At 36.5% G+C, this 17,642-nt stretch overlaps 1 protein-coding gene across 3 annotated transcripts in view; it reads left to right on the top strand.

The window, feature by feature from the left end:
• LOC145994895 (uncharacterized) overlaps positions 1–16,786 on the top strand; it is a 40,942-nt gene extending 24,156 nt beyond the window's left edge. The window contains exons 5-7 of one of the 3 annotated variants that reach the window (XM_083131357.1): positions 505–3,345; positions 13,706–13,828; positions 15,591–16,786. In XM_083131357.1, coding sequence (XP_082987483.1) covers positions 505–3,345; positions 13,706–13,803 — 2,939 coding nt within the window. In that variant the 3' untranslated portion in view covers positions 13,804–13,828; positions 15,591–16,786. Of the gene's footprint in view, positions 1–504; positions 3,346–8,492; positions 8,921–13,705; positions 13,839–15,590 lie in introns of those variants that run through there. The other 2 variants (XM_083131359.1, XM_083131360.1) reach the window with 2 other exon arrangements.
• Positions 16,787–17,642: the final 856 nt, after the last annotated feature.

Genomic DNA, 17,642 nt, shown 5'->3' with positions numbered 1-17,642 from the left:
CGGAGGAATAGGTGGAAAGAATCTCTGTTCTCCCTCGCCAGGGATCGAATGCGGGCCTCTCACATGGTAATCAGATGTCCTTAATAACTGAGCTACTGCAGCACTCACTTAGTATTTTTTAAATTAATGTTTGTGACCTGCTTACTGACTTACCTTCATATAAAGGCATTCACATACTCCGTATTTCCTGTAGCTGGGAATCTTAAAATATTGTGACTGGATGTTCAATTTTTCTTGCATTGTAGAATTATTTGTCTTGTAGTCTACAGTTACAAGCATGTTGTGATGTTTCACGAGAATACACACTCCCTTCATCAGACACTTGATTCTAATCAAACTAAAAATAAATGTCTGATGAAGGGAGCGTGTGTTTTGAAACATCACCACAAAAGAAGCTGTTTTTATGCTTGTAACAACCGTAGACTGCAAGAGAAATAATTCTGGAAGTTCAAGTTCTGTTGTTTCTGTTATCACAATGAATAATTGTGTATTTCAATTTTGCAGTTGAAAATGGGAGACTGTCTTCTGAGGATGGAGAGGGCATTACTCGTGTGGCCATCAGCACTTCTGCTCAGGCTGTACAGAAATCGGAACCAAGTCACGTGTCTCCAGCCAAGCCTGTAGTGCAACAAACAAATGCCACGGATACAGCGGAACTCCTCCTGTCTCTTTCTGGGGATCAACAAGAAAGAAATGCCAAAAGCACCGAAACCTTGAATGTTATTCACAACAAGAAACTGACGCCTCCCTCAGTGCAGCAGTTACGGTCAGTTGTGAGAAACGTCAGGAGTTACATGACTGTCCAAGACAGTAGTAAAGTAAATTCTGTGTCGCAGCAAGTTCAGGATGCAGATTCTTCCGTAGACCCACAAGCCGGTTTGACTTTGCCGACAGGAAGTGGACAAAGAATTCAGCCACAGTTCCTCTCAACTAACGGTTTCCCGATATATGTTCCAGGCCCCCGCAAAAGAGGCCGCCCACTGAAGAGGCAGATGAACCTGATATTCCAGGAGAAAGTCATGACGGATGCCGAAATGGCTCTCCGAAAAGAAGCCGAAGCAAGCCGTAAGGCTTTGGAAACTCTTCAGAAACAAATGGCAAGCAATGATGCAGGAAACTTGAAAGCTGTCATAGAACCCAGTGTCCCAAGTGTGGTTCCCAATTCTGTAGATACCAGCGTGACATCTTCAGCTATCGACAACGGAACATGCAGCAATATTTCTCGTTTGGAATCTCCCCCAGTGTCAAGTACAAGTGCAAACTATCCCGGACCTAGGATTCTGTCCAAAACAACAAAAATTTCAAACATTGAAAGTTCATCAAATCAGACTGTTGTAGTATCAACGAACAGAAACATTAGTGCTAATAAAGGTACAGATGAACAGGGTGCGCAGAGCAATCCGAGGAAGTGTATTATAAGCAGCCAGTATGCGGAAATCCTGAAGGAAGCAGGATTGCCTTCAGATGTTCCAATTCTAATGGACAGTGGAGACGGTTCGTATATTACTGTGAACGAAGAGATGCTTATGAACATTGTCGATGGTGGAATGTTACAGTGCCAACTTGCGGATGATGGTGCTAACAAAAGTGCTGCAGAAGAACCAAGTTCAAATGTTTCGGTGCAATTTAGCGGTGTCCCTGCATCAGAATCTTCACGTGAGAGTACAGAGTGCGTAAGCAGCACCACAAGTGTTAAAGATATTGCGAGTGTAAGTTTGAAAAATGAGCTTGAAAAAGAGGAAGTTAATTTCTTGAGTGAAAGTGCAACATTGAGTGATATTTTGGAATCAGCTGGTGAAGAACTGCAAACTGGCGGAGAGAAAGAATACAAAAAGGTAGAAGTTGTTCAACAAGAATTAATGCCAATTGTGAAAGACGTCAGGAGTTTGAAATGTGAACTACCCGATGTACCTGTAAATAGTGATGCTGTAAAAACATGTACTGATGCAAATTCTCCCGGGCATACTGAAGTTAATAGTAGTGCAGATACTGTTAGTGTTGTGCATCAAAGTGATTCTGGTCCTATAGAACTTGACAGTGAGCTTTCAGTTGAAGATAAGCACAACAATTTGGAGCATGACTGTAGTGCTAATTGTGAAGAAAATTGCTCAGATGAAGCAGTACAACAATGCAATGCAACAAGTGCCGCATCCACTGAGGATAAGATACCATGCACTGATGTTAAGGACACAATGGCTAATATTTCAGGAGATAGTGACATTACAACTGTTGTTTATGAAACAGCTGATTCGTCAGACTGTAAAATGGAAGTTGAAGCCGCATCAGATTGCAATGAAGATTATCTTGTACAAGAGGTCAGTGTTGAAGAAAATGATTTAAATGTACTCTTGATCGTAGAAGAGGAAGACGCTGACAAATCAGGAGATCAGAGGATCATCTCTGTTCCAAACATTGATTCTACTGAAGCAAAATCAAAATCAACAGTAGTTCCATCAGATGACAGAATCAGGTGTAAATCATCTGTAGAAGAAAGCAATGCTGAACATGCAAAAACAAGTCATGGTGATGACAAAGAGAATGAAGAATGTGATACAGTTGTAAGTTGTAGCACAAGTAGGAGCTTGAATTCAAATTCCAACACAAGGGATAGACAAGTAGAGAGATCTGTAAGTTCAACAATGAAGGAACCTAATAATAAGTCAAGTGAACTGTCATGTTCTGTGAATTTGGAAACTGAAGCTGCAACAAATCACCCACCGATGCTTGAAGATGAAAAGGAAGAACACATTTTAACAAAAGAACTTGACCCTGAAAGTGTATGTGCAAATACCGATACACATGTAGTGACGGAAATGGAAGCACCTGGTGCATCAAATAATTTAAAACCGATTGACATTACAGCTAGTGACGTTACAGCTCAGCTAACAAATTCCAAACCTGCTACGTCTTCTCCGACGAAAGATATTCCCTTCGCTGTTGGTCTGCTGCCGTTGAGAACAGCTCTTGAGAAGCTGCAGTCCATACCAGATCACCAGCCTCGGAAAACACGTTCGGGTGGAAAAGCAAGTGCAGAAGATGGGTGTAATCTGGCACCGGTGAAAAGAAAATCTGTAGTTACAGAGGAAGAAGTTCAAGAGAAGAAACTCAGAGCTAGTGAGGATGAAAGTGAAATGGAACATGAGGACAAGCATAATGAGAAGGATGCAGAGGAAAGAACTGAAACTCAATCAGTGGAATCCACTATTTTAGAAGATAAGTCCGAGTTGGATTTTGAAGAAAATTTGTGTGATCAACAGTGTACTACTACTGTTTCTGTAGTTGCTGAGAAAAATGATGTTACGGACAGTTTACCAGTTGCAGTACAGGCTGATGCTTCATTTGAAGGTGAAGTATAACTATTTCTTGTTTTTCCTTGGCGGTAATGGTTCGAATAGAGCCAATCTAATGAATGCTGATATGTATTTAGTATTAACAGAAAGGCAAGCTTGACATACCTTGCTTTGGTAATGTGCACGTGGCATGATGTTTCAAATCTATTTAGTATTAACAGAAAGACAATCTTGACATGCTCTGCTTTGGTAATGTGCACGTGACATGATATTTCAACCAGTTAACATGATCTCATCATGAGTGAATTAAAATTAAAGTTGTTTTGTGCTCACATAAATACAGGGTGTTTCATAATTCCCTCTAGGATTTCGGAAGTCAGTTTCTCAGAGGAAAACTCCCATGGGGATGAGAGGCTGTCAGTGAAGAGAGTAAATATCAAAGTTCTTAATCCACCTTACAAATATTCAATAAGTCCTTCCTTGGAGACCTGACAGATGAAAAACGAACAGGTAGGCCGGGGCCATCGCCCGAGACTGTAGACCGCATACGTGCAAGATTACAGAATTGATGTCTGTCGATTCACCAAGGGAGGACATATCGAACATTTGTAAGGTAGGATAAAAACTTTGATATTTACTTTCTTCAATGACGTGCTCTCATCCCCGTGGGTGAGTTGGCCTCTGAGCAATTGACTTCCGAAATCCTAGAGGGAATTATGAAACACCCTGTATTTATGTGAGCACAAAACAACTTTAATTTTAATTGCCAGAGGGAATTATGAAACACTCTGTTTTAAAAAAAATTAAAATGTAGGTCCAGATGTACATCTTGAGTAGAAAGACAGGAGTGAGTTCACTTGTGGCAATGTCAGATGGCTTTTATGTTTTCCAGAGATCAAGGTGAAATAATGTAAAATGAAGAAACATTTTATAAGAGTTACTCTATTGTGACCATGAAGACTGAATTTGTAGTGCGGGAAAATATTAAATCCTAGAATGCAAAATCTGGTTTCACTATACTCTTTTGAAGGTGAAAGTTCTGATCTTCATTGTCTTGCAGTATTAGCAACTTTGGGGAAAAAAGTTCACTACTCATGTTTTTTTTTTTTTATAGGCTAACATTTTCCATTCATATTCCCATTATTATGATTCCATTAAATAAGCAATAAAAACATTTAATAAAATCGACTGAGCCGATACTGATATCATCCGCGGCCAAGAGCAACGTTCATCCTTTTGAAAGGTTCATTCACCCTTCCTTGTGACAGGTTGGAAGGCCAGCACAAGAAGTTCCGCATAGTTTTCCTGAAAAATACTGGACAAAACTCCACCCTCCTGGGAAGCAGATGATTGACAAGATCAAGGACATGAGCAAAGTGAAAGCTGCGACCAAACTTCTCAAAGGTAGTAACTATGTGATACTAACTGTTTGGAAATAAGGGTCATTCCATGCCAAATCAACAAAAAAGAAAGTGTCATTTCTGACACGACCATCTCGGATTTATCTGAAATTCTACTATTTGGTAGTCTTCATGAAGATAAGAAATCCTGAGAAATTGTAGCTTCCTGTGTGGCGTAGTTATGGAGTTTCGAGGGCTCGAAAAATACAAAAAATTGTCGATTTTTAGTCTTCGCCAGAGATTTTCATGGATAATTGCTCTTACCCTAATTGACGTAGAGAGCTGGTTGTAGTCTTGTTTGAAAGGACATGAAATAAGCTTTCCAATGGTGTATCATGTCACTATATTTAGAATAAAATCTTTTCAAGGTCATCCACTTTGACCTTGAACTTTTGAAGATGCATTTCTGCAGATTTTTTTGGAACTGAAATATATTGTTAACACAAGGTTACACTATAACATAACCAAATTTGAATTTGGGACGATTATGGGATAATTAAAGAAAAACAATTTAATTAGTATAAGTGTATTTTTCAGCCGGTCATTTCTAGTGGGAGTTTCCAACACTGCACAATTGCATTGCAGACTTGCTAATGTGCAATACTTCTGCAACTAGAAAGTGAAGAATGTGTGCAGGAGTCTTGTTTGAAACAAGTGTGGTAGAATGTTGAATATATAGTGTGTTTAGTGTGACAGTTTTAATTTGAGCTGATACCTTGATCACCAGCATCATGGCATCATCCAGATTAGAAAGCCTTGAAGATTTTGAGATCCGTGGAAACCTTGACAGTCCATATTTTGAAAATAATAAGTATCACCTGGAAATTAACACCAAAGCAGGAATAAACAGTGGATATCCACAGACAGATCAACACTTGAAACATCAATGAAGCCTGCAGAATTCATAGAAATTCTAGTTGAAAAAATGTGCACCTGATCGGAAATTCTTTCATGCCAACAAGCTTAATTTCTCAATTATCAATTTCTTGATAGGCACTACATTGTACTTTGTGATTTTGCAGGAAATTACTCCTGTGTGTTGCAAGATGCCTCCCAAGGTTTTCACTGGAATAATGGTCAAGTAACAACAATACATCCATTCACTATTTATTATGGAAATCTCAGTACTTCGACAGTCATAACTGAAAATTTGGTTCCCATATCAGATAGCATGATAAAGCATTAGTTCACTTACTCCAGAAAGTGCTAATTACATTTTTGAAGGATAAATTTGGTTCTGACAACCTGACCAAGTTATTTTTCTTTTCTGATGGAGCAGCAGCACACTACAAAAATCGCAAACAATTCATCAATGTTGCCTACCATGAGGATGGTTTCTCTATGTTGTGTTACAGATTTACTAAAGTTAATTCCATTCCAGGAATCCGAAAGGTTCGTGCAGTACTTCCTTTTACAAAAGATGTCATACATATGAAACGTTATTCTGCATGTGATGAATTTATAAAACATCGTTTCATATGTTCAAATGCCTTAGAATTCACAGATATTACTGGATATTTACTTGTGTATATAATAACAACTGGTGGCTAGTGTGTGTTCAGAAAGTGTCTGAAGACACTGGTGATTTACAAATTAACTTTCTTCAACCTCATGGACCATCAGGATCATTTTATGTCCCCATTTGGTCCAACTGGACATTTGTTGGTTCCCAATGTGCAATGTTCACATTTGTTGGGTCCCAACGTGTAATGTTCTATCAAAAGTGGACCCTTCCACTGCTACAAGAAGAATGTACACTTTAACAACAAATGAAAGCCAGTTTGCCATGCAAAGACTGAATGAATGAATACTGAAGAACAACCTCTGAACTATGGTGCATGTAAGTCAGGAAACATACATTCTTGTCCATTTTTCACTACTGTAGATAATCATATTATTCTTAAATGTAAATAACAACAGTGTTGCAAACTACCACTAGAAATGACTGGATCAAAAAATACACTTATATTAATTAAATTGTTTGTCTTTAATTATCCCATAATCGTTCCAACTTCAAATGTGGTTATGTTATAGTGTAACCTTGTGTTAAAAATATATTTCAGTTCCAAGGAAATCGCAGATATGCATCTTCAAAAGTTCAACGTCAAAGTGGATGACCTTGAAAAGATTTTATTCTAAATATAGTGACGTGATACACCGTTGGGAAGCTTATTTCATGTTTTTCCAAACAAGACTACAACCAGCTCTCTACGTCAAGTAGGGCAAGAGCAATTATTCATGAAAATCTCTGGAACAGACTAAAAATCTACAATTTTTTGTATTTTCGAGCCCCCAAAACTCCATAACAACGCCACACAGGAAGCTACAATTTCTCAGGATTTCATATCTTCATGAAGACCACCAAATAGTAGAGTTTCAGAAAATTCTGAGATGGTCGGGTTGTGGACTTTGTTGATTTGGTATGGAATGATAAATGAAATCATTCATTTCCAATTCCGGCTCCCAAACTCGTCGGGTAAGAAAGATGGACTTTTTTTAAAACCAGCATTATTATGCTGGGCTGTGTTCGGACCAGATATTTGCTGAGTTCTTGGGAAAGAGGGGTGAAGGTCGCTGTGGAATTTGTTTTGTTTTATCTACATTCAAGCAGGGAGTGAGGGTTGTGGATTCAGCAATTTCTTCTTGTACTCCTCCCTTTTGTGTAAGTCTTTTATGTAACTGTTGGTATCGACTGATACTGCAGTGATTTTTTTTTTTTTTTTTGCAAACAACAAAGCATGATGGAAATGATGAACAGCATTGCATAAACGGAGCCAGCCAGATGAGCATTATTTTAATAACTGTATTTGCATATACCGTATTTACTCATGTATAATGTGCACTTTTTTCCAAAATTTTTGCACCCAAAAACTGTGGTGCGTATTATGCATGGAATATTTTTTTCATGTTTACGGAACCCTATCATGTTATATATCGTTGTAAAGCTTGAATTCTGTAGTTTCTGAATATGGCAACAGTATTCCATTCAAGATGGTGACACTAATGTTCAATCCAGTTGAAATAAGCTCATCACAAAATGAAGGAAGATTCTGATTTTTGTGGTACTTTGGATGAAAGAAAAGATAAGGAGAAAGAAAGCAATAATTAAAATGTATTACTGGCCAAATAATTATATATCGAGTGTGTAAATTCCTTAATGGCAGGAATTTTGTGCTGCTAACTGCTAGTTTGAAGGTCGTGAATGTGCCGTGTATAAATGTTACATTAGTCACGGAAAAAGTATATATTTTGAATTTCTTTTAGAAAAAGTAAAGAGAAAATTAGCAAAACCACGTGTAAAAGTTTGATTTTCCACGATTTTTAACTTTGTAATGTAATGTTCTGCAACACAAGAAAAGCAGTGCAACTCTGGCGGAATTCGAGCATGCAATGTGTATCAGCGGTATTTGTTGGGCGAGAAATAATAGAAAATAACTTCCTGAGCACTTCAAATCCATAATGTAATTTTGATCTCACTTTCTACTATTACAGAATAAATAAGGTGGTTAATTAGTGAAAGCTTTGGAATGCTAAACACTGTGGAGGGAGAAGGGGGAGGTGGCATGGGTTGGAGACTTATTGTTTACACAAGAGGATATTCTCCTCTTGATCAGCATAGCAACAGCTTTACGACCTACAACCAAGAAAGCCATTTCTTGAAACTGGATTGTACTGCGCATTATATATGAGATATAATTTTTTGTAACTTTTACCCATCAAAAACCAGGGTGCGCATTATACACACATTCGCACTATACATGCATAAATACGGTATTTGTACAGCACTTTTTTCTCTCTCCAGGTTAACCCAAACAAGAATGAATAGTGTTTACATGAAGTTGAAGAAGAGATACAGTCCACCTGTTTTTTGGTGTCACTGCAGCACTAGAAAGTCTAGCAACATTTCAAAAGCCTCTTTGTTTGCATCATTTGGGCCTAGAGAGAAGTTCGCACAAAAAAAATACAATAGTGCTACATATACATATAAAGTGCAATAGTGCTACATGAGAATAACCTGGGAGTTACTTAATATTATTAAAGGAATGTGATGTGATGAGTTAGTATGACTCGGTAACTAGCCTTTGTAATTTTAAATTGGAATTGTTCAAGTATCAGTGTCGGTGGGAACTAGTGAGAGTATCAGTTCAAAGTGTTATCAGCTCAACCCTAAATAAAACATTAATAAAGAGAAAGTTAATTGTTGTAATGGAAACACAAAACAAGATGAGTAGCAAACATTATTTCCCAAAGTAGCCACCACTAACAAACGAGTAGAAGGTGAAAAAGCTGCTTTTGCAATTTTTGTGTACAATATGTTACATTTTATAGGTTCAAATGGTTCAAACATTAAAAAAGTACCATAATCTGGCATGTAGACAGTTTCAAATTACCTTATAGACTGAATATACATTTATGATTTTTATGCTAGGCAGACTACCTTTAAAATACTCATACAAGAAGTTTCTAGATGATTAAATGACTATAAGCCATGTTCTTCTTAAAGGTTTGCATAACCACTTTTTATAGATGCAAAATTATCTAACACAGTTATTTTTAGTGGTTTTTATTTTATTTAATCTGCGACGTTTCGTTCTGGTTCCCCAGAACTTTTTCAAGCTACACCAACCAGAACGAAACGTCGCAGATTAAATAAAATAAAAACCACTAAAAATATCTGTTAGATTATTTTGCGAGGATAAGCCAAAATGGGGAAAATAAAAAATACATTCTTATGGCAATATTGGTCCAAACTACATTTTACAACTAGACAAAATCTAAAACTATTCCACTCTATGTATAAGCTAGGTTATTTTGAAAATCTGCAACACCGTAGGATGTAACACCATTCTTAAATTTAATGCAACATCATTTCTCCATTAGAATGCTTAACACACTGCTAGTTGTAGCCAATATGGAATTAATGTGTTCATCTTTTTCAGATCTGAAATTTTTATTTATCATGATAAAATTTGAGTTGCCTCATATCCAGAAATCTAAAATACACAGCACAAAACAAATTAAAAACTCAGCTCCAAGCTTTTGATGCTTTCTTGGGATCGCATCAGGGAGGAAAACATACTTCATTCCTTTCCCAACTGCAATTAATTAGCTTCATTTTTAGTTAACCTGCAATTTAATTAGTTTTCTGGCTGCAAAGTAGTTGAATTTTACCATGATTGTTCCAGCATGTGGCATAAGAAGTATTTTTGTATGATGTTTGTAAAACTATTTTGTTAATTCAGGGATAGAAATCTATTTCAGATTTGTGCACACACACAGTTTGCGATGCTTATATGTCACTGCTGCACTTGCTCACACTAGGTTCTTCGTGCTTAGCTAAAAATAGCAGAAAAGCAATGCTACATAACAATGATCAATCAAGACATTAGGTGTAGTGCAGGTGCATCCCACTGTAGATGTATGCAAGAATAGCAGTGTTAAGTTCAGAAGATTCAACAAATGGCTGACTGCTTTCAGTTTGTTGATTGGTTAGCATGTACTGAGTGTACACCATATTGTACACTGTTCCAGAACATAGTGCAAATGGTGCAGATACAAAATACACTACATGACACCGAAACAATGAAGTATGTGGCTCAGTGTTGCACTTTGTAACCAACTATACATGTGAGCACAATGAGAGTCCCAAACGTACAGGAAAGTAAATCCTGTACCAGCTAACTGTAGACCAAGCGAACAAGAACAAGTCTGCGCAAGAAGTGATGCGAGACGGCTCCACCAATGAACAGTGAGAGAAACAGGATTGCATAATGGATGACTGAAGTTACCCGATTTCTCTGCTTTGCTCTGTCAGCGTTGCGAACTTTTGAAACTGATAATACCGTACGCACATGACAAACGGACCATATCTTTGTCTCTAGGTCCGTACACTTGGTTTAAGAATTTCTTAGGGAAATATTAGGGATACAACAGCAAGTGCAAATTTTGACAAGGCGTATATTTAGCTTACGGATTAAGGTCTGGACTGTACGTCCGTACATGCTATAGTATTTCTGTTCGTGTGTGTTAATGACGTACGGTTGGCAACATTGCACTTTCACCACTCGATTTCCCTCCTCTGCCGCTATGCATGGCCCTGCTCTACAGTTAGCTGGGACAGGGTATAGGCTACTGAATACCCTAGTTAGAAGTTGCATGTGCATATTCAGGGTGAGTCACCAAAATATTTCGTGAACAACAATAAATATTGAAAAACTTCTTTTGCGGAAATATTGGTATCAGAGGGGCTCGTGAAATTAGTGGACACAATACGTTCAACTACGTAAGGAAGTACGATTTTCAACACAAACTTAGTTGTTGTTTTTTTAAATAGAAACCCCATTATATTTTCAGCTCATTTGTATTGAAAGTATGGAAAAATTCATTAAGAATGGCGTTTGTTACATTGTAATACGTCAAGTAGTTCTCAAGTAATTGTGAAGCGAAGTTAAGTGCAGAAGGTGCATCTCCACTATGCCTGTTGGCAGAGCAGAGCGCAAGTGCCGTTGTGCATACAGCCTGCATGCTTGTGCTGCATTTTTCCTACACTCGCCATAGATAAGTATCATCTTGGCCTTTTCAGAGTTTTTAAATATTATTTTCTTAGCAACAGTTCTGACGTACGTACAAACGTCTGGTTAATCAGTGTACTTTGTTAGGTCTTTGCTTCATTTGATAAATTTGTTAAATCAATTTGAAAGAAAGAAAGAAAAATGTATAAGATGCAAAGTATAAAAATTGAAAACTTAAACATTTGTCATGACCAAACGCGAAGAGTTGATTGTTCCGATGTACTAAAAATTATGACTTAAATGAATGCACGCCAATAAAAAATTAGAAAGATGTTAATGTACTAATCTTTATGAATGTAACATGGCAGAATGTTTAAAATTTATACTTTTTTTAATGTACAAATATTTGTTAACTCAGAAAGATTTATCAGAACCTTTTAGATAATTTGTCAAAGCTTACTTATATACAAACTACACATTTTACTGTAACCTGCAGTTGTTGTAACGTAACAACTTTCCTAGGCACAATGCATAGTATGCAGTAGAGTAACATGTTTGTTATGACACATGAATGTCATCAAACATGTATGTTATGACTAGGGAAAGGAACTTCAGGTAAATAAATGTTTTTTCTGCGATAAGATAGAGACCCTCATTTTTGCCAAAATTCTGATCATAGCCTTATATGTCAACACAGCAAATTTTATTTTACATAAAAACACATATTTTCCAGTTTTCCGTATGTAAATACATATTTTGCGAATTTTCATTTTAAATGCATAAAATCGCTCATTGACTTCATCTACCTCGAAATCCTCGAAGGAAAAATGTTTATTCTCCGCACCTCTTTCATATCGAGAGTGTTAGGTTTGTTTTGTCTTTAAGCACCCTCGCTGGCAGACTTCTGGCACCTCGTCTACGATCCTATTGGGAGAAAATAGCTGTAAGTAGCTGGGGCTGGCTACACGTAACGATAGCAAGGCTTTTTAATGAAGCAATGCAGCTATTGTGGCCGGAAGGCATAAAATTTGACAATGTTCTTCTCTTGACAGATGCTGCAGCTTACATGCAGTAGGCCTTGCTGTTAGCTACCCCAAAATGGTGCACGTTACATGTGTGGCTCATGCGTTGCATAGAATATGTGAAAAGATAAGAGCTCTTTATCCCAATGTCGATGAACTGGTTTCAAATGGGAAGAAAGTTTTTATCAAGTCGCCTAGAAGAATAGACATTTTTAAACAAAAATGTCCTGAAGTTCCCCTTCCCCCTACACCTGTAGTTACGCGATGGGGCACTTGGTTGGATGCAGATGTTATGCCCAGAACTTTGAAAAAATTGTATCTGTTGTAAATGATCTCGACAAAGAAGAATTCTGCAAGAACTGTTGATGGAGCCCTCCTTAAAAGTCGAATTGGCATACATCTCAAGAAACCTGTCCTTTCTCTCCAATTCCATACGAAAGCTTGAATCGTCCACGTATAGTAGAAACGAAACTGAAAGAATTCACTGGATCTAACGCACGAGTGCAAATGTCTAAATGTACAGAATTTTTTGGGAAAAAACAAGGTTTTCAAACTTTGTGCCAAATTGCACGTGTTTTGGAAAGTGAAGTAGAGGAAGAGGAAGCTTTGGAAAACTTCAGCGTTAGTGACATTTCGTGCTTCAAATATGCAAGAATTGTTTCTTGTGACGTGGAGCGATCTTTCTCACAATATAAGATGCTATTTAGAGATAATCGTGACAGATTTACAATGGAGAATTTGGAAACAAACTATGGTGATCCACTGCAACTCTTCCAAAAAATAGCTCACTAAGAGGTAATCATTTAGAAACTGATTTCAGGTGTTTAAAATGCATGTTATAGTTTGTTTTTGTTACCAAATGTTTTTATTTTTGTCACATATTTTCCTGTTTTTATCACATATTTTCAACATTTATGACACATAAAAAATAAATATTTCTGAGTTTTTTAGCACATAAAGTTCCGTTCCCTAGTTATGACATAACGAATCAACTTGTAAGATTGTTTGTTTCAAGCGTCAACTTCACATTACAATTACTTGAGAACCACTTGACGTATTACAATGTAACAAACACCATTCTTAATTCCATACTTTAAAATTAGCTGAAAATAAAACGGGGTTTCCATTAAAGAAAAAACTAAGTTTGTGTTGAAAGCCATATTTCCTTACGTAGTTGAACGTATTGTGTCCACTAATTTCATGAGCCCCTCTCATACCTATATATGTGCGAAAGAGGTTTTTCAATATTTATTATTGTTTACAAAATATTTCCGGTGGTAATTTTAGGTGACTCACCCTGTATAGCAGTAGGCCTAATGTATATGTAATATCCATATGAGTAGATCAGTATATATGTTTTCAGTGGGATTATGTAGAAAAATTGAGTTTGCTTACCATTATTGTATTGTTCATGAAAATTATGGTATTATTAAAGTTTATAATTAGAAAATTTAGTTATTCACCCCTACAATTTTTTTTAGAAGAATCATCTAACTGTTTTGTCGTGCCAGCGGATATGCAGCAAAACCAAACAGAAGATATGGAAGTCTCTAAAACTCTGACCCCAAGTGTTGTGTGAGATCATGGATAGCCATACTGTTAATGTAAGTATAGGTAATATCACTATTATCAACATTCGACAAATGTTTTTATTGTTTATTTTTACCTAGTTTCTAATTTTGTATTTACTTTAACCGACAAGAAAGTAAAGTGGGGCCCTAACTCCACACCCCTATATGCCTTCATGGCATGGTGCAAAGTACAGGGGAGCACTTTACTTTTACTTTTTACTTTAACCAACAAGAGGCTTCTTTTGCTTCGTTTCTTTTAATACCACAAATTTCATGTTTGTGCAGAGGCATTGTCGTGGTGTAACAAAATGTAATGTAAACCATCTTTCAGTGTTATTCTGCAACATTGTAGAAAGTGGAGGCAGGCTAACTGTTGCTTTTTTTAATCTCCAACACACAGCTACTTTACGAGAAAAACTTACTGACATCTTCTTTACCACACACAGAAGGAATTTCATCTTCAATGATCCATACTCTTGACTGACATTTTTCTTCTGGGTCGGATTATACTATTTTGTTAGTTGAGTACTATTCTACAGATCCTACCATACAGCATTTAACATTTTTTGTAACAGTTTAAGTGTAATAGTGTTAATTTTTTTATCTTTTAGTGTTTCAGAAATTTAACATTATAAAATTATAGAACTGATTTGACTGATTTAGTTAATTTTACTTTCCTTTTAAAATTATAGAAGTAATACTAAGAGGGTCAATCTGTATGTTGTAAATGATCAGGGAAGAAAACTCCTTTCGTAAACAAATTATTGGAGTGGGGGAAAAGAAAACAGTATATCTCAGATGAGGGGAGTAAGGAGTGACCCTTTGCGAGAACACCCAAATTTCAGCTTCGGCTGGTATAATGCTCCGTGGGACTTGTGCTGTGTGCTGCCCTTGTGTGTTTGTGATTGTTCCTTCATCCATTTCACCTTCTCACCATTCATCCTCAGCTTTGCGATTAGCTGAAAGTGGCACAAAAGTGAGGTAAAATAAATCACATCAAATGAAATGAAAATCTCAGATGCATTCTCATGTTGGTCGAGGCTTGAACAACTGACTTGCATTGTAGAGCCCATTGAATGACCATGCATGCTTTTTGGCTGCACACTGTACCTCAAGGCCAGTAAGCAGCAGAGCAGAGTGAGAAAATGCTTGCTTTTAGAGGGCAAAAATACTGTGAGAGGAAGGTCCTGTTTTTGTTTTCACAGAATCGCCTCCTGTTTCTTCTGCTGTTATTACAATGCCATACTGCTTGACCGACAGACCCTGGTTTGCTCACTCCCACCTCTCTATTCCTTATACAGTGCTGCAGTACGGTTGCTAGCTCTACAGATGCTCTTGCACATATGTATCAGGTATACTAGCCTGCATTAAGAGCTAACAATCATTATCCTGTACTGTGACCGTGTGGTCTAAGGTGCCAGGCTTTGGGTTCGGGCTAAGGAACATGTACTAGTTCTAGTCCCCTGGGGAAAAGTGTACAACTTTTCTCCTGTGATTTTGGCCATTGTATGGGACTGGTGAGGAAATTTGGGAGCTACGAATGAGTAGCGTAACCCTGTATGGAAACCTACAACATCGACTGGGGGTTCGTCCTGCTGACCACACGTCACCCTGTTACCGGTTGGATGATCACCAACCTCTGCTGAGGCTGGCAGTCGGTAGGAAGGCCTTGGCCCTCAAAGGATGTTCCACCAGGGGTTTTTATTATTATAATCGTCAGTAATTTACACAATAATTGTTTATGTAACTTTATATATGAATTCTAAGATTAATCCTGTTTTAACTTTAATTCCAGGGCAATCTTGGAACATAACAGTGTGGCATGAATGCAAGGAAGTTTCACAATATCTACTTGTAAATATTTTGTTGCTTATCCTTATGTTTTCAAGGATTTTAGGTTTCAGTTTTTGTATAGTATATCTGTCAATGTTGGGCGACATTTATCACCATTATTTTGTTCTTGTTCGAACTGAGCCGTGAGTTATGCACATAGTATATTTTTAATTGACATATGTGAGAAAGTAATGACTTCGTATGTCATGATATGTTTTATTGCAACACACAATGAATGTTTACTTGCCAGTATCATCTTAAGATATTGCTTTCTTGGCTGAATGCATGAAATAACTATATTTATTACATGTAGTATAGGTACCTTTGTACTATTTAATGTTAATTTGCTAGTATATTTCTCTTAACTGATAATTATGTACCTACAGGGTATTATGAGTTTTGTGTGCACATTATGTACATATAGTATAATAATATGTGCAAACATTGCACCTGAATACATTTATCCTTAACAGTGGCATTTAAAAACAAGCTGCTCTGAATAATTGCGGCAGCACAACATTGTGTGTGATTAGATACATATGTATGTATGTGTGTATCCACAAACACACACGCATGCACATTTCTCAACTGTGCAACTTGACCTTTTGGTTTTATAAGATGTTTTTCTAATGATATGTATATTTTGCATTTGAAGAAATCAGTCAACAAATTTTGAAGCATTTTCCCTTTTGAGTGTGTTTGTGTATGAAGATTTTTTTTAAAATTTTTGTCAAGATGAAATCCGAGACAGTTTGTAACTATTCTTATTCAATGACCAGGATCTAAAGATACAAAAACTGAAAGTTTGAAGTGTAAAATTTAACATCTAATTATCATGGATGTGAATCTAGTGTAATTTTAATTTTTGTGCAATAATATTTGTTAAATATACACTGGTGTATGATTATTTAAGTACAGTACGTAGATGATTGGGTTATTTTACAACAGAAGTAAAAAATAAATTTCCATCAATACTTGATGTAACTTATTTCTATGGTACAGAGACTGTGTTATGAATTGACAGATGAAAGAATTTCTGTAGTCAATCTCTGGTGCAAGAAATCAGTATTTTCTAGTCTAGTAATTGAAAATTTCAACCATTATTCTAATGTAGAACTGTTTCTTGTGTTCGTATATATATATATATATATATATGTGTGTGTGGGTGTGTGTAGGTTTAAACTGAATGCTGTGTTTGTAGTGCAATTTAAAAATCAGTTAATACATTTTTATTTCATTAAAATATCACTCTTTGTACTTTTTTTTTTTCAAATTTTGACCTTTATCAAAAATTTGGGAAATTTAATATTATTTGAGTGTTGAGATGGAAAAGAAAATATTGAACAAATGAAAGTGGATAAAATGCCATGTGAAACATTGATGTTTCTGTCCAGAGTTTTAAGTGAGGTATTATTACACAAGATATAAAGGAAATAATTTCTCTCTTGGACCAACTTTTTTTTTCCATGTGCTAAACCTTTAACATGCTGCTAGTGTCATCCATTTGTATAAAGTAGACTTAAAACACCAAATCAATCAATCATTTTTTTCTTTCTACAATGAACTATTGAATGTTTCTCAACGTAGGTTTGGACGATTGTAGGTATAGAACGGTATTATATCTTACATTTTTGTATATGATTTGGGTTAACCCTTCTACAGATGGTCAGCTCATATGTGCACAAAGTTACTGAAAACTTGGTATATGATTGGGTTTTACTGTACAACCACCATTTCTTGCCAATATTATCTCACGAAATTATATTTTTATCCCCCTCCTCCCCAAAATGTGGGATGGAAGTTCTATAGTATTAAAGAGTGGTCTCTTGTTTGTTTCTGATTCCAGGGGTCCCGGGTTCGAATCCCGGCCTGAGCATGGATGTTCGTGAGTCCATTCATTGTGTCATCACTAGACGTCGGATTTTAGGTTTTTAACCTATTTTTTCGTTTCCAAGTAAATAAGAAATAAGTTATATCAGTGTTTCATTAAAAAAAGAAACAACTGACGACGTTT

The sequence above is a fragment of the Lepisma saccharinum genome, chromosome 11, assembly GCF_977018435.1.
Source record: "Lepisma saccharinum chromosome 11, izLepSacc3.1, whole genome shotgun sequence".
In the NCBI taxonomy this organism is placed as follows: Eukaryota; Metazoa; Arthropoda; class Insecta; order Zygentoma; family Lepismatidae; genus Lepisma; species Lepisma saccharinum.
Note: the sequence above shows the minus strand (reverse complement) of the source record. Positions and strands in the feature narration are given on the sequence as shown.